At 43.7% G+C, this 17,586-nt stretch overlaps 1 protein-coding gene across 4 annotated transcripts in view; it reads left to right on the forward strand.

Moving 5' to 3' along the window:
• The window catches only part of SPTBN1 (spectrin beta, non-erythrocytic 1), a 213,675-nt gene that overhangs the window by 165,260 nt on the left and 30,829 nt on the right, over positions 1-17,586 (forward strand). For all 4 annotated transcript variants that reach the window (XM_021672858.2, XM_064364095.1, XM_012477173.2 and 1 more), the window contains 10 exons: positions 310-497; positions 1,516-1,633; positions 2,855-3,013; positions 3,984-4,286; positions 6,124-6,277; positions 7,271-8,141; positions 8,229-8,366; positions 9,179-9,935; positions 10,862-11,064; positions 16,364-16,454. In XM_021672858.2, the coding sequence (XP_021528533.1) occupies positions 310-497; positions 1,516-1,633; positions 2,855-3,013; positions 3,984-4,286; positions 6,124-6,277; positions 7,271-8,141; positions 8,229-8,366; positions 9,179-9,935; positions 10,862-11,064; positions 16,364-16,454 (2,982 nt within the window). The remainder of the gene's footprint in view (positions 1-309; positions 498-1,515; positions 1,634-2,854; positions 3,014-3,983; positions 4,287-6,123; positions 6,278-7,270; positions 8,142-8,228; positions 8,367-9,178; positions 9,936-10,861; positions 11,065-16,363; positions 16,455-17,586) is intronic.

Here is a 17,586-nt window from a genome sequence, read left to right on the forward strand (position 1 = left end):
AGATGTTGGACTACAGAAATCATTCAGAATCTCATTGCTTGGGGGTTGGGAAGTTGCAGAACCAATTACAGTTAAACTGTCATTGCTCACAAATAACAGTCTGAGTGCCTCTTAGCAAATGGTTCCTTGAGTTAAAGTGCTTGTGCCCAAGTACAGCCGAACTATTTCAGAGCTGGCAGAACTGTTTCGGAGCCGGCAGATCTTTTTCAAAGCCAGTTGTTTTGTGTCCTTGGGCTTGTGGAGGGTTGCAATTGTATTTAACTTATGGAGTGACATGATCTTTTTAATTTCTCTGTCCCTTGTTTACAGGTCCTTGACAATGCTATTGAAACAGAAAAAATGATTGAAAAGTATGAATCACTTGCCTCTGACCTTTTGGAATGGATTGAACAAACCATCATCATTCTGAACAATCGCAAATTTGCCAATTCACTGGTCGGGGTTCAACAGCAGCTTCAGGCATTCAACACTTACCGCACTGTGGAGAAACCACCCAAGTAAGATGCATATTGTAGTGTGTGACCATTAATATGGAAAGACACATCACTATAGCCAACAGACCCCTATGTTCTGACTTCTGTAATCTCATCTCTTAACTGAATGCCTCTCACCAGTGGCGTGTCCTACTCCTTTTCATCTGATTCTGTGTTGCTCAGATTTATGACAGATCATGCCCTCTCTGAGCCCTTCCCAGTAGAAATGTGCCACTGATGTACAGGATATATTAGAATTCTAAGAAATGGTACAGGTCTCCAACCCCTTATCCAAAACCATTGTGCCTAGTATGTTTCAGAATTCATAATTTTTGGATTTTAGAAAAACAGCATAGCTCATATGTTGTATATTACAAGACCCCAGATGGGACTAAGGTAGTAATCCATAAGCCCAATAATTATCTATAGCAGGATGTGTAAATATTCACATTATATTAGATAAAGAAAGATAATAAATAATTTCATAACAATTCAGATCTAGTTTTGCAACCCCAAAAAAAAGTTTGATTTTTTTTTTTCGTATTTTTTTTTAGGTTCGTAATTGTTAAATAAGGATTGTAGGCCTTATCTATTGCTTACCATAGTTCCAAAGTCATTTTTTCTTTTCTGAAAGCTCAGTTGCATATACCTTGGTAAGATCTCTAAAACCCACTGAAAATTACATTAGGTAGACATTTGAAATAATCTGTGTTGAATGCATTCGACTGCACTGAATAAATGAATGAATGAAATCCATTATCGAGGATTTAGGGTTTAAACCTTGATTGAAGTGAATACGAAAGAGTATTTCATGCCCTTGACACCGTCAAATATAAATCTAGCAACAACAAATAACCAGAAAAAAATTCCACAGTTTGGTACGTTTCAAGGTTTATAATAGCCAATAAGTGCCCTACTGCTATCTCTTTGACATGTATTTCACATAAGTCAGACCACAGTTGAATGGTTTTTAAAATGGGTGACTGTGTGAATCTTTTTTTTTTTTCTCCAGTAACAAATGAATGTTTTCCCCTGTGTTTAGATTTACTGAGAAGGGGAACTTGGAAGTGCTGCTCTTCACCATTCAGAGCAAGATGAGGGCCAACAACCAGAAGGTCTACATGCCCCGGGAGGGGAAGCTCATCTCTGACATCAACAAGGTAAAGTGGATCCAGACTTAACATGGGCCCTGACCTCCTGGAGGCTTCAGGTCCTATCACTAGGTCTCAACTGCTAAGAGGACAAGAGAATGGAAGGGGCTGTCTCCACCTGCGGAATTAACAGTTGGCAGCTGGTGCTCAGGTGTGACAAAGGATCAAGCAAGCAGTGGTGCTGGGGTAGGCTGCTGGAGGCTTCCGGGGGGGCAATGTTAGATTTTATCAAACCAGCTTTGGTGCAGGCCAGTCACCGTATTGCTCAGATACATATTACTTTTACCCCTCATCTGAGGCAATCGTTTCAAACATCTTTAAATTACAGAAAGGAGAAATTGAAACCTTATTTCATGTGTTTGGAATCTGAGAGGTTGTGGGGCTTAGGATTTTGGCTTCTTCCATTAGAGAAGCTGTTAAACAGTTTTCAACATCATGCCTATTATGCCTGTGGTTATAGAAATTTGCATCAGGCATTATTTCCAACTAGAAAGAAATTTGAGAAATCTAGAACTCTGGTCACTTGTACATACCTGCATTCCTTTTTTCTGCTCATTAAAAATAATTTTTTTTTTTTTAATGGAGACAAGGTCTCACTATATGGCCCAGGCTAGTCTTGAACTGCTGGCTTCAAACAGTCCTCGCACCTCTGCTTTCAAAGTGCTGGAATTACAGGCGTCAGCCTCTGCACCTGGTCCCACTTAGATTCCTTTGAGTGGAATGTTTAGATCTTATTTTTTTTATGTGAAGAAAGATATTTCATAGGAATGAATTTAATGTGGACAATAGGTTAGGATTTTGAAAGAAATACTTAGATGTGTAAATTTTTAAAATGTAGCTTGGGGTGGAATGAATGAGATTCGTATGATTTCTTAGAAAAGTCATTTATCTTTTTCATACGATCAAAGCTGTTTAAGATAATTTATTTCCTCTTAAAGTAAAAGATTTATAATTTACTTACATTGCTTTATATCTATAGTTTTGTTTTCTAAATACAACACAGAATTTTTAGATTTAGATAACAGAAGAGTGTTTCCTTGAAGATACAGTGAGAGAAAAATCCCTTTCTTTCCTCAAAGCTTGAGAGCCAATGAAGGTGGGAATGGGATTTCCCATTCAAGTTCTCAGGTCCTTTTGAGAAATACTAGCTGTTGGCTATAGCCACAGAAGTTTCCTTGAACACTGCAGGAAACTGTTTGTGTTTATGTGTGTGTATTTTCATTTTTGTAGGCCTGGGAAAGACTGGAAAAAGCGGAACATGAAAGAGAACTGGCTTTGCGGAATGAGCTCATAAGACAGGAGAAACTGGAACAGCTCGCCCGCAGATTCGATCGCAAGGCAGCTATGAGGGAGACTTGGCTGAGCGAAAACCAGCGTCTGGTGTCTCAGGTTCTGCTCTAGACATTGTTAAAAAGACAGTTCCTGGGGTAATCTAGAAGCACAGACCATCCCCAGGGGCATAGGGCCAGAGGACAGCTGCTTGTCAACATCCAGTATTCTGGAGGAACTGTCAGGTCATCTTGGCCACTTCCCATGAAGAGGATGTTTATAATTTCTGATACACATTTCTATTTATGTAACTTTTCATAGATTTGGAAGTAGCTCAAGCAGAGTTTGTTTAGAGCCATTGAGTGTGTGTGAACTATTCACATTTATAATAAGTTTTAACAGTTTCTCTCTTTTCTTTAATCTTTGACCTTCGAGGCATTTAGACTGGTTGTGAAATAAACAAAAGTGGCTTGCTTTTCCACTTGGCTTGACGTAAGCTATCACCTGCTGTAGCTTTTCAGTAAGGTACTAGATAAGAGCTGGGCTTCTCTGCAAAATGAGCAGTTATTAGTTTGCTTTAAGGAAGGCATCTAAGCTCAAGGCAGAGACCAGTGAGGTTAGGGGGACTCAGGAGTCTGAGTTGGCTTTAAGACCACCAGGGATTAATGTGTGCTCAGGATTTTATGTCTGTTCTGTTTTTTTTTTTTTCTTTTTGGGGGGAGTGGGGAGTAGTGGGGGCGTGGGACAGGATTATTATTATTTTTTGAGGCAAAGTTTTAACGCTTGTCGCCCAGGCTGGAGTGCAATGGTGTGATACCGGCTCACTACAACTTCTACTTCCCAGGTTCAAGTGATTCTCCTGCCTCATCCTACCAAGTAGCTGGGATTACAGGCATGTGCCACCATGCCTGGCTAATTTTTGTATCTTTAGTAGAGACAGGGTTTCACCATGTTGGCCAGGGTAGTCTCGAACTCCTGACCTCAAGTGATCCACCCGCCTCAGCCTCCCAAAGTGCTGGGATTATAGGTGTGAGCCAACGGGCCTGGCAGGATTTTTTATTTTCCTTGTTTTCATTCCATTTCTCTGTAGGACAATTTTGGATTTGACCTTCCCGCAGTTGAGGCTGCCACCAAAAAGCACGAGGCCATTGAGACAGACATTGCCGCATACGAGGAGCGTGTGCAGGCTGTGGTAGCCGTGGCCAGGGAGCTTGAGGCTGAGAATTACCACGACATCAAGCGTATCACAGCAAGGAAGGACAATGTCATCCGGCTCTGGGAATATCTACTGGAACTGCTCAGGGCCCGGAGACAGCGGCTCGAGATGAACCTGGGGCTGCAGAAGATATTCCAGGAAATGCTCTACATTATGGACTGGATGGATGAAATGAAGGTAAAACCTGACCGAAAGGAAGGAGGCCAGAGCTGATCCAACTAGGGCTCTCTTTTCTAGGACTTACTCACTAAACCCCTACATACAGCTGCGTGTCTTGTCTAACTGCCCACCTATACAGCTAGAGAATAGCCACATCACCCATGGGAAAATTGCTAACTCAGTAGTTAAATGAGACGTGAAGGGTGAAAAAGTTGTAAAGACCAGTTGAGTAGCTAGAGCTCTGTTTCTATGAGTAAGATCTATCTTAGTTATATTCCACTGTAGGGAATCAATCACATTGTGGTTTTCTTTATTTTTAATTCTTCAGGGTTAAACTAACTTACCATTGCATCGATCTGTGAGTGAGTGATACTAGTTTGGGAAGGGGGTCCCGGAGAGGTGGTGTTGGGAGGAGGGAGAGTAGTAGGTGCTGTGAACAGAGGATAGGCCAGGAACCAGGCAGCCAGAGTTCTGATTGTGAATATCTGAGTTGCCTAATCTCTTTGAGCCCTTTTTCTTGATCTTTAAATGGAGATTGTACTTCCTATCTACCTTAACCAGTTATTGCGAGGATGGAATGCGGTAATACGTGCACGATCATAGGAGGGGCTGGTTGCCAGCGGCTGCTCATGCCATTTATTGACCGCTCTGAGCATAGAGTTCCAACCGTTCCCCCTTCCCGGGAAGAGACCTGCTGTTGTGCCATGGCCCTGTACCTGTTCATGTCCTCCGATGCAGGCCATGGATTGCTCAGCCATGTTAAGCAGTTCTTCAGCTGGTAGGCCTTTAGCCTTGTAGATAGAAGAAAATAGGTCAGTTTTCAGACAGTCCCATGAAGGTTCCTTTGTCTCAGCACTCTGTGTTCCCAAGTTTGACCTTATGCAAGAGATTTCCTTCCCAAGATATAAGCTGACATCTGTTGCCTACCTCTTGGACTGTTTCTGGCAGAGGGGCAAGGCCACCTGATATCATCAGTTTTCCCTCCTATTGTTCCAGATTTACAGTGTTCTTAGGTTTGGTCTCTCTTGACCTCTTGAAATGGAAATGTTGGTAAAATGTGGCAGAGAGGGACTTTCATTTTATAAATCATGATGCATGTTGTAATTGAGGTTGGTCCAAAGACTTCCTCAGAAGTAAGAGTGAAGCAGAAATTCCATCTGGCGAGGATGTAGAATGAGGCCCCCAAATTTGGCTGGTTAATGGAAGAAACAAGAAAGTATCAGTGGGTTCAAACTTAAACCCTAGAGTTGCTTGGGGTCTACTAAGCAAGACAGCCACCTGACCCTGCTTTCCTTATTAGGTTAAAAATATGGCTTATAAGCTTTTCAAGTAGATTCTTCTCCCATGGATTGTGTAAGTATAGTAGAGGCATACCAATAAGCTCTTATTGGAGGAAAAGCATTCACTTACAGGCTCAGCAACTTCTAAAAGATTTCTTTCAACTTTGAAGTGACCAGGTCTATCACCTTTATTTTATTTTATATTTTGAGTAGTTGTTGCAGTGTTTTTTTTCTTGAAGCTTCAGTTTATATTTTGAAATCTTTCATATAGCCTTCTCCTTCCCCCACCCCCGCCACATTTTTCTTCTGTTTTGCACTCTTTAGTGTAGATTTGGCTTGCTTATTCTAAGGTTGGTGATCCTTAGTTTGTGATAGCTCTCCTGACTCAGGCTTTCAGGTTTGATTTGTTTTGTTCTTGTTTGTTGGCCCTCATCTTCCCCTGAAGGTGTGGGGTTCATGACAGGCTAGAGGGAAGGTGCAGCTTTGTTGCTGGCTCTCTGCTTGTCCAAAGATTATGTGATGCTGAAGTCAAGGCTATAGTTACAGATGCCCTTTTGGTTGCCTCTTCTGCACAGGTGCTAGTATTATCTCAAGACTATGGCAAACACTTACTTGGCGTGGAAGACCTGTTACAGAAGCACACCCTGGTTGAAGCAGACATTGGCATCCAAGCAGAGCGGGTGAGAGGTGTCAATGCCTCCGCCCAGAAGTTCGCAACAGATGGGGAAGGTAAGGATGGCCCCTTCCAGGCATTACCTCCTGGTCATCAGAGATTCAGATTTATAGAAGCACAATGGGCCTTTTAAAGTTACTGTGCCACTATATATTCCTGGTGGGTTTGTCATGGGAGCATGAGATACAGTGGTGTGGCCTTCTGAACACTAACTCTGTCTTGTTTTTCTGGAATTGATATGTCCTTTCCTTAAATATGCAAATGGTGCTTGCCTTTGAATGGTTTAGTGTTTAACAGTGAGACTTTGCCATATCGCACTCTCTATGGCCTTGCACCGACACCCTGGTGTGGCTGCTCCAGCAGTTCCTAACTTTCACAGCTAGTCAGAGATAGTTCAGTTTGGAGGATGTTTGGAATGATTTGGTTTGCTTCTTATATTTCTTCTTTTTTTTTTTTTTTTTTTGGTAAGAGATGGAGTCTCACTCCGTCACTTAGGCTGGAGTGCAGTGGCGAGATCTCAGCTCATTGCAACCTCCGCCTTCCCGGGTTCAAGTGATTCTCCTGCTTCAGCTTTCCAAGTAGCTGGGACTACAGGCGTGTACCACCACACCAGCTAATTTTTTTATTTTTTGGTAGAGATGGGGTTTCTCTGTATGTTGGTCAGGCTGGTCTCGAACTCTTGACCTCAAGTGATCCACCTGCCCTGGCCACCCAAAGTGCTGGGTTTGCAGGCGTGAGCCACCGTGCCCAGCCCTGCTTCTTATATTTCTAGAAACAAATGCAGCTGCCTTTTTCATATGATTCCAGTGCTTTCTTGGTTCGTAAGTGATCACTTTGCGGTTGGGCCAAAAAAAGTAATATTTATCATTGCCTTCACTCCTGTTTCAGTCAAGATATTAGAAGGTGCTTCATTGCCTTATCACACAACCCTGCATTTAGATTTAGCAGTGAACTGGTAATCATAAGAACGTAGCTCACTGCCTACAGGTGAGCCTACACCTACGCTGAACACCATCACACACCCACATTCCTTCCTTGATGTTAAACAGGTTACAAGCCCTGCGACCCCCAGGTAATCCGAGACCGCGTGGCCCACATGGAGTTCTGTTATCAAGAGCTTTGCCAGCTGGCGGCTGAGCGCAGGGCACGTCTGGAAGAGTCCCGCCGCCTCTGGAAGTTCTTCTGGGAGATGGCAGAAGAGGAAGGCTGGATAAGGGAAAAGGAGAAGATCCTATCCTCTGATGATTACGGGAAAGACCTGACCAGTGTCATGCGCCTGCTCAGCAAGCACCGGGCATTTGAGGACGAGATGAGTGGCCGCAGTGGCCACTTTGAGCAGGCCATTAAGGAAGGCGAAGACATGATCGCAGAGGAGCACTTTGGGTCAGAGAAGATCCGTGAGAGGATCATTTACATCCGGGAGCAGTGGGCCAACCTGGAGCAACTCTCGGCCATTCGGAAGAAGCGCCTGGAGGAGGCCTCCCTGCTGCACCAGTTCCAGGCAGATGCTGATGACATTGACGCCTGGATGCTGGATATCCTCAAGATTGTCTCCAGCAGCGACGTGGGCCACGACGAGTATTCCACACAGTCTCTGGTCAAGAAACACAAGGACGTGGCGGAAGAGATCGCCAATTACAGGCCCACCCTTGACACGCTGCATGAGCAAGCCAACGCCCTCCCCCAGGAGCATGCCGAGTCTCCAGACGTCAGGGGCAGGCTGTCGGGCATCGAGGAGCGGTATAAGGAGGTGGCAGAGCTGACGCGGCTGCGGAAGCAGGCACTCCAGGACACCCTGGCCCTGTACAAGATGTTCAGCGAGGGTGATGCCTGTGAGCTCTGGATTGACGAGAAGGAGCAGTGGCTCAACAACATGCAGATCCCAGAGAAGCTGGAGGACTTAGAGGTCATCCAGCATAGGTGAGTGGGGCACAGCTGGGCACTGCCCTGTTCCTTGTGGCTACCAGTGGCCCAGGAGGTGACCGCCCTGTCAAATTGCTGTTTCAGGTTTGAGAGCCTAGAACCAGAAATGAACAACCAGGCTTCCCGGGTCGCAGTGGTGAACCAGATTGCACGCCAGCTAATGCACAGCAGCCACCCAAGTGAGAAGAAAATCAAAGCCCAGCAGGACAAACTCAACACGAGGTGAGCACACGGCCAGCAGCGTGCCAGCCTTCCACATGTGGGGCTGGAGAGGGTGAGGTCACTCACTGAGCATTGCTATTGGGAATTTCCCAGGCAGGGTCATTGACATTTCCACACTGATGTCATGGCATTGACACCTGCTTTTTGACTTGTCTTTGTTTTGTAAGAAGTGTCTCTCAGGGCAACATCATTGGTTGCAAGAGGATGATCTGAGCCAGCCCAGCACCTGCCCCTCTCCATACCAAAATTAGGGCTTTGGTGTGACCTGTGTCCAGTGTAGACAGTATTATAAGATGACCCCTGTGCTATCCCTTTTAAAATAACTTTAGGAACAAGACTAGTATGTTCTACACCTAATTTGCCAATGAAAGTCCTGATTGTCAGGGCAGACCTTTGTCCTGGTCTTATCTTTGTGTTGAGTAAACATTTTTGAGTAGGTTGTTACAGCTGGCCCCAGTTTTGAAGGTTACTATTAGTCTTAGATTTGGAAAACATTCAGAGATGTGTGAAGTATGTGTTGCTGACATGAATTAATTGACTCTGGAAATGGATGTGTTGTCATTGCTCACATTGGAGCTCTTTAACACATTCCTCTTTGTGGCAGGCTTTTTCCAGATTACATTGCATCCCTGAGCCATCTCCCATTATATTTGATGTTCACAGTCTGAGTGAGATGATTTTCCAAAAAGCATGTAGTCAAAGCAAAGATGGAGAAAACAGATAAGCAGCATTAACGATCACTGTTCATTTTGCAGTTCAGCTGTGGTTGGTCTTCCCTTTTTCACACTTGTTCTCTGCCCCTGCACTCACAGGTGGAGCCAGTTCAGAGAACTGGTTGACAGGAAGAAGGATGCCCTCCTGTCTGCCCTGAGCATCCAGAACTACCACCTCGAATGCAATGAAACCAAATCCTGGATTCGGGAAAAGACCAAGGTCATCGAGTCCACCCAGGACCTGGGCAATGACCTGGCCGGCGTCATGGCCCTGCAGCGCAAGCTGACCGGCATGGAGCGGGACTTGGTGGCCATTGAGGCAAAGCTAAGTGACCTGCAGAAGGAGGCAGAGAAGCTGGAGTCCGAGCACCCCGACCAGGCCCAGGCCATCCTGTCTCGGCTGGCCGAGATCAGCGACGTGTGGGAGGAGATGAAGACCACCCTGAAAAACCGAGAGGCCTCCCTGGGAGAGGCCAGCAAGCTGCAGCAGTTCCTGCGGGACTTGGATGACTTCCAGTCCTGGCTCTCCAGGACCCAGACAGCAATCGCCTCAGAAGACATGCCCAACACGCTGACTGAGGCTGAGAAGCTGCTCACGCAGCACGAGAACATCAAGAACGAGATTGACAACTACGAGGAGGACTATCAGAAGATGAGGGACATGGGCGAGATGGTCACCCAGGGACAGACTGATGCCCAGTACATGTTTCTACGGCAGCGGCTGCAGGCCCTGGACACTGGATGGAATGAGCTCCACAAGATGTGGGAGAACAGACAAAATCTCCTCTCCCAGTCACACGCCTACCAGCAGTTCCTCAGAGACACGAAGCAAGCCGAAGCCTTTCTTAACAACCAGGTAAGGTTTCTTACTGCCTGTGCTTTCTTTCCACGAAGGCAGCCCTGGCTGCCTTTTGAAATGATTTGACTGGGACAGCTGATTTAAACCACACCTGTACGGAATTATATGGATAATTTAGAGACATTTTTTCTCTATACTTTTAAGGCATTGAAATCCATCACATTGTAGGGGACAGGAACTGAAGATTGCCATAGGAGCTGCCTTGCCTTACAGAATACCATTCCATTTCAGCTGCCATTGAGGATCCCTTATGTGTTCATAGCATGTCCTCATAATTGAGGTATTGATCCACTTTAAAAGATACAGTGAGGGCCAGGCATCATGCCTCACTCTTGTAATCCCAGCTCTTGGGGAGGCTGGGGCAGGAGAATCAATTGAGCCCAGGAGGTCAAGGCTGAAGTGAACTGTGATCATGCACTGTGCTCCAACCTGGGTGGCAGGGCGAAACCCTGTCTCTTTAAAAAGAAGAAAAGTACAGTGAGGATTTCTTTTTTCTTGAGACCAATCTATCTTGCTCTAGAAGGGTCAGGGACTTTACCCGAGGACACAAGGCAGAGATTAGAGAAATAGAAACAGCTCAGGATAGTCATGACCTTCAGGGCTTTTACTCTTTTAAAGAGGGTTCATTGCTGTTGCCTTGACAGGCATGTGAGAGGACCCTTGAGGCCAATACACAAAACTTTGGTTCCTTTCCTCACTCACTTTGGAAAAAAAAATTTAGAGCATTTAACCCCTGAGGGAAATTCAGTCACTTAGTGTCCCACTGGGTTTTTTTTTTCCCTCCTATTAATTTGATGTGATTTAATTATTTTATGTAAGTATAATGAAGAAAGTGCTGTGAAGTATGTTGCATGGAAATGTAGAACACAGGAAAATGAGATCTTTCATTGATCTACTATGATTTGTTCCTCTTTTTAAATAAGGAGTATGTTCTGGCTCACACTGAAATGCCTACCACCTTGGAAGGAGCTGAAGCAGCAATTAAAAAGCAAGAGGACTTCATGACCACCATGGATGCCAATGAGGAGAAGATCAACGCTGTGGTGGAGACTGGCCGGAGACTGGTGAGCGATGGGAACATCAACTCAGATCGCATCCAGGAGAAGGTGGACTCTATTGACGACAGGTACAGTTTGCTGATGTTCTTAAGGGAACCTTGCACCTTGGGGCTCTCAAACTTCTGAATCATTGGTCAGAAGCCCTTGAGAGTGTGGGTATAAATTTCCCAGTGGGCAGAGTATGGGCACCCAGCAGAACTTCATCTACCCATGGAGAAAAATCAGTGAGCCATGCATGGCTGCCTGAGAATGTGGTTCTAGGGAGACATATACAAGTGTCCACAAAAGGAAAGAAAGCCTGAGAAGCCAAGCTAATTCTTAACCAAGGACCTGTGAGAGCTGTAATGCTGCATCGCTATCAGGTGTAAGCCATGCCCTTTGATGGTTGACACACACGTGTCACATGATAGGTCTCCTGGTGCCAGGTATTCCCAGCCAAGCCCACGTTCCCCTTCATCCATGAGAAAGAAGCCTGTCAGGAGAGTGGGAAGGGAGGGTGAGGCTTGCTTGTTCTGAGTACCTGGCATAGCCACAAAGGAACATTACCTGGACTTTTTTAGAAAATTGGCTTGGATGATGCTGTAATAGAATCTTTTTTGTAATGAGAGGTAAATAAGAGAAAAGGTTATTTTCCTCTTCTGCCAGGGCATCTCCAGGATTGGATACACTTTCTTCATTTCTTGTTTAAAATTATTTATTTATGTATGTGTGTGTGTGTGTGTGTGTGTGTGTGTGTGTGTGTGTGTGTGTGTGTGTGTCTATATAAAAGATTTCCTCCCTGGCTGGAAGCCAGTGGACTGAATTTGACCCTAACTTTTTGACTCACCCTTTACTCTTTCCTTGCCCCAGTTACTTAAGTTGGTGGTTGGGACACATCAGGGGTTGGATACACTAGCACAGGCCAGTCTGGGCCAGCAGCCACTGTATCAGTCACTAGCCTCTGTTCCAGTTTGGGTTGAATTTAAGGGCTTGCGGTGAGACTGTCATCAAAAAACAAGCTCTTTCTCTATGGCTGTCTTCTGGCCTTCAAGTGTGTTAGAAAGGAAAAATACTCCCTTGCTTACCACATCTGAGAGGATTTCCTGGGACCCTTGGTCAGGTTGACTTCAAAGAAGATGTTGGGTGGAGAGGGGACTATTCTGTTTCCAGTAAAGATGGCTCAATCTTTATTGAGCTTAGCACTTCCAATCTTTTTTTCTGAGCTAATTCCCTGCCTGAACTGTACGTTCTTAAGGGTGTTATTATGGAATAGGGTATAACTTATATTAATTATAATTTTGTATCTGTTGCTTTTAAAACAGCTGCAAAAGAGAAAAATAAATCCACCACACCCTCCTTAAATGAGTATGAGAAACAGCGATTGGGCAAGGCATTCTTAACCTAGAGAAAAAGAATTTCCTTTTTTTGTAATATTAACTCTTGAGTATTTTGTAAATAACATATCCTATGTACTTCCATGTTAGGGGCACACAGCTGGTTTCCTGCAGGCAGCCTTGGCCGTTAGGGACGTGTGCATTCAGGCAGGTGTACAGCTGCCTTGCTGCTTCCTCGCTTTCTTTTTATGTCCCCAGTGCTGCAACTGCACAAAGTTGTTGGAAGCAGATGATGCTGGCAAGACTCCTGGATATGAGAAAATGTTTCAGCAGCAGCAGCAGCAGCCCTCAGTTGTGGCTTAACCTTCCCTTTGCCCTTGACCAAGAGAGCCCAGGCTCCTGGTGTTCCAGAGTTTCCTTAGGATTCCTGTTTTAAAAAAGAAATGTAAAGATGACCCTGTACTATCAATAAGCATAAGAAAGAGGGAAGGAGGGAGCTTCCCAATGACCTACCATCAAGAGAACTACATTTTTTTTAATTTTTCTCCTCTGGTGTTAACTGAATTCTAATTTTACTTTAATATCTCCAGAGGCCCACAGAACTGAAACTGACCCGAGGATACTTGTCTGTTATGAAAACACACACACTGTGAGTTCCAGGTGTTGTAGGAGCACAAGCTAAGTAAACATCTAAACCTTCAGATCTAATCCCTGTGCATCAAAACATCCTGATGCTGTAGTGAAGCGATTCACCTAGGATGTAAAATCATTATAATGTGCTTACGTTCAGGAAATTTCCTGAGTTGTTGAAATGCAAAAGTTCCAGAACAAAGACACTGACTCTAACAGATGTGGGTGGGGTGTGAGTGGCCTTCAAAGTGCCTGTGAAGGGGTTAGAGACTGTCCTTAGCCTACACCAGGGGGTGTGAACAGGGAGGGAGCTCCTGGCCAAAAGGGAAATTGCAACCACAGCACAGTTCATGGGGAGCAAGGAAGAGTATCCAGCTTTATAAAATAAGACCCTGTCTCATACCAGAAAACAGGCTCAAAAATTACCCAGCTGTTTCACTCAGGCACCTGAGGTTCTTGACTGTTCACAGAAACCAGAACACCCACATCTGCTTCATACGATGAGGGAGCTTTTTTGAGTCTTATTACAGGGATAGAAAGTGAGAGATATCAGGAGGCCCCAAATTAAAAGCACTATTAGGACTGTGGAAACCACAGCCTAGTTTTAGAAGATCCTTCTCAGGACCTTCCCTATAATTGAATCCATGATCCAACATGGAGAGAATTTCCTGAGTTTCACTTCCTATGAAAGATGTCCATTGCACTAGTAAACTATTAAGTCACACTCACTTCTTTTAAGTGTTTTCTGAGTCAGCAATAGTCCCAGCTGCCTGCATGGCTATGTTTCACACCACACAAAGGCCATTGTCACACCTGCGCATAGGTCGGTGTCATTTGGACATGTGACTCTAAATCCTTGCCGCCTCCTTCCCATCTTGATGGTCCCAGTGTAAGAGAAAGGCTGCGTGGGCTGGTATCTGCCAGGCGTGTGTGAGAGGTGATTATATAAGAAATACATTCAGGATTCTGTCTCGTCATATTTCTCCCTTAATGAATCTTTCCAGACAGTGAAGTTGCTTTCATTTCTAATTAATTCTGTGAGAGGCAAGGATGTGTGTCCTGTTGTTAATTTCTAGTATCTGGGATTCTTCCCTGCTACTGTAGGACTTAAATGAGATGCTACACCAAAGGGAACGAAATCCTTTTTCCCAGGCCTTTGACTAGGGGCAGGACTCCTGCGTTTGTCCCTAACTCCAACTCATATTACCTCCCTTTAAAGATTTGCGTTCTTGAACTCCCGTAGAAATAGAGCTGGAATTTGAGGGAAGGGAACTTCCTTTTGACCTTCCTAACCCATCCACATTCTCAGATGACAAATTCTTTATAGCCCAAATTCAGTAACAGTCTTTTATTTTTTCAAATTTAATTTTGGTTTGTGATGATAGATGTCAGTGACATAAAATGTCTGTGGCCTTTGTTATTTTTTGTTGTTATAAAAGCAATAAATGTGTAACGTTTTCAAGGGAGAACTACTGCCCTTAATCCCATCTCTAACATATGCCGTTTAAGTGTTTGCTTTCTAACCCGTGCCTTGGAGTTTTATATTGTTTAATATGTATAAACTCTTTTCATTTAGCATTATAGAATAACTATTTTTCTATGTTTGCATTTTGCCTATGTGGTATAAGAATATTAAGATCCCAAGGCCAAGCGCAGTGGCTCAAGCCTGTAATCCCAGCACTTTGGGAGGCCAAGGCGGGTGGATCACGAGGTCAAGAGATCAAGACCATCCTGGTCAACACAGTGAAACCCCGTCTCTACTAATACAAAAAAAAATTAGCTGGACATGGTGGCGCGTGCCTGTAATCCCAGCTACTCAGGAGGCTGAGGCAGGAGAATTGCCTGAACCCAGGAGGCGGAGGTTGCGGTGAGCCGAGATTGCGCCATTGCACTCCAGCCTGGGTAACAAGAGCGAAACTCCGTCTCAAAAAAAAAAAAAAAAGAATATTAAGATCCCTTTTCCTGATGCTGTGGAACTCGTTTCAACTTAAAAAAAATTAAAAAGGCATTATTTGTGTCTAGCATGCCTTAATATTTATAATAATTTTATATAATACTATCATTTACATAATATAATTATATATAATGTTATAATAACATGTAAATATGTATAATTTCTACTGTTCTGTAGCCACTGGTATCTGCAGGAACTCTAGAGGCAGAGGGCTTTTTCCTTTGGTTCTCCAGGCAGACGATGGTTGTGACACTGCGTTGTCAGCAGCCACTGAGGACCCATGTGGCACATGCATCTCTAAGGTCTTTCTTTCTCCTGGGGAAGTTTCTTCAGACTAGTCAGCAGCACGTGTTCACCAAGCTGCTCTTACTCAGCGTGGTGGGGAATCCAAGGCTGTGTGTTCTTCTGCATCCCTGCCTCTGGGGTTAGCGGATGGAGGGAGAGACCTTGTGCAGGCACATGCAGTGAGAAATTGCTTTAAGAATTAGAATGAAAACCGAGCTCTCCTCAGTTGCACTCTGACTTTATCCATCTTAATACTCTGAATATAGACTGACTTTCTTGCTTAGGTGACTCAGGAATGTAAAGCTCATGTATGTGTGGCATACACGTCTGGATCCTCAGTGGGTCCTCCCCTATTGGAAATAAAGCTCTCCTTGTTGCAGTGGAGCCACTGGAAGGCAGTCCTTTGCTAGGCATTCACGCTGCTTTTCCTGTTTCCAGTCTCTAAGCCACTGGGTGCGTGAAGGAAGTTTGCCAGAGTGCTGGCACCTTCACAGCAGATGGGGAAGGAGCCAAGTGGGGAGCGAGCACCCCCTTTACCTGAGCGTTTACCAAATTCAGCAGCTCTTTCCAATTCTTACAAGTTATTTATTTAAGGTTTTGTGTTTTAACTTCTTTGAGCTTCAATTACCCTTATGAATTGGTTAGAAATGGGATTCAGTTAGTATATAGTCTTATAGGTCTAAAAATTTTCATTCATTTTTGTTGTTATTATTTGGAGAGTTGTTTTCAAGATGAGAAGCTGTTTGTCAGGAAACATTTGTTTAAACCCAGTTACATGGTTATATATATTTTCATAGCATTGTATGTGTCACCCAGTTATGAGCTTCTTGAAAGTGTTTCAGATTCTCCCCTGGTGCCTAAAATAAGGACTTGTATATAGCGTGTGCTCATAGTTTTTTCCAAGCACCAGATTAGGAAGCACCAAATTTGTATAGATCAATTTGACAGTATGTTTGGCCTGTTGTACAGCTTGGGCAGGTATTTGGGTCTCTATGGGACTGTGGCTTACTCCTTTGGAGGATGCTAAAATATCTTCTTTATCTTGTCTCCTTCACATTATTGAGAACTGCAAGCAAACTGTTTTTTAGCATAGATAGAAATTCAGGAAAGAAATTGATTTGTATTCTGTATTTCAAGATTCTCTACTTTCTTTTTTAAAAATTATTTTTGTTACCATTTTAATAGACATAGGAAGAATCGTGAGACAGCCAGTGAACTTTTGATGCGGTTGAAGGACAACAGGGATCTACAGAAATTCCTGCAAGATTGTCAAGAGGTATGTTGCTCTTTAATCCGTCCATTCATGGGTTTCAGTAATAACAATTGCCAACCAGCATTTAGCCCAATAGCCTTTTGAATTATAAAATTAATGAAACCAGAAATCCGTAGCAACCATTTGACTGGCATGCAGGGATATGTGGCACTTCATCAGTTCTCCAGCCTACAAGCTACAGCTTAATTAGATTATTATAATCTAGAATATTATATTAATAGTATAGTACTGCACTGTTCATTACAGTAGATACCAGCCACAATGTCTTTATGGTTGGTGGGCTATTTCATTTTAAATTAATTGTAATTAAATAAAACTAAGAGCATAGTTCTACCATCACTCTAGCTGTATCTTGAGTGCTCAGTAGCCAGCTGTGACTAGTGGCTACCATGTTTGGACAACACAGATGTAGAACATTTCCATTGTCAAAGGAAGTTCTTTTGGATATGATGTCCTAGGATATTGTGCAACATAAAAGCGTTTAGTGTCATTTTTTCACTCTGTAAAGCAATGTACATTTCAATAACATGGAAGGAAAGAACTAAAGGGAACTGAAACTAGCTACCAAGTAAGAAGCAGAGATTTTAAAAATACAAATTAGTTTCTTATTTGCTTACGACCTTTATCTATCCATCTTTCAGGCTCTTCCCATGTGTATCTAACATGCAAAGAGTAGTAATATTGATTCTAAGCACCAAGTTTTAACATGTGGTTTTAATCTGATGATCATTATACTATTTCATGCTCTTCTGATACATGCACAAACTTTGAAAACTAAAGTTGGCCAGAAAAAAGTAGTTTCTCTGCAAGCTAGTTGGAGAAAAGCATCTAGCTGATTTCACATGTGAGTTCATGAGCACACCATATTTCTCTGTCTACTGGAGAACAACGGTGAGACTCAGCCCTCTCTGGTTTATTAAAATAAAAATCCTCAGAGTTAAAAATGGGCTGAGGAATATCCACACAAAGCTGCAGGAACCTTGAAGGGGCTAAGAGTGTGGGGGTAGAATCAGGTCATGTGCTAAGAATACGATTCCAGTCATCATGGACACCCTGCATGCAAACATGTGACCGTACATTAAAAGAAATACGGCTCCAATGACAACTGCGTTAGATCACCTATGACAGAAGCAAT

The sequence above is a fragment of the Aotus nancymaae genome, unplaced genomic scaffold (assembly GCF_030222135.1).
Source record: "Aotus nancymaae isolate 86718 unplaced genomic scaffold, 86718_ANA_hifiasm-v0.15.2.pri h1tg000057l, whole genome shotgun sequence".
Classification (NCBI taxonomy): domain Eukaryota; kingdom Metazoa; phylum Chordata; class Mammalia; order Primates; family Aotidae; genus Aotus; species Aotus nancymaae.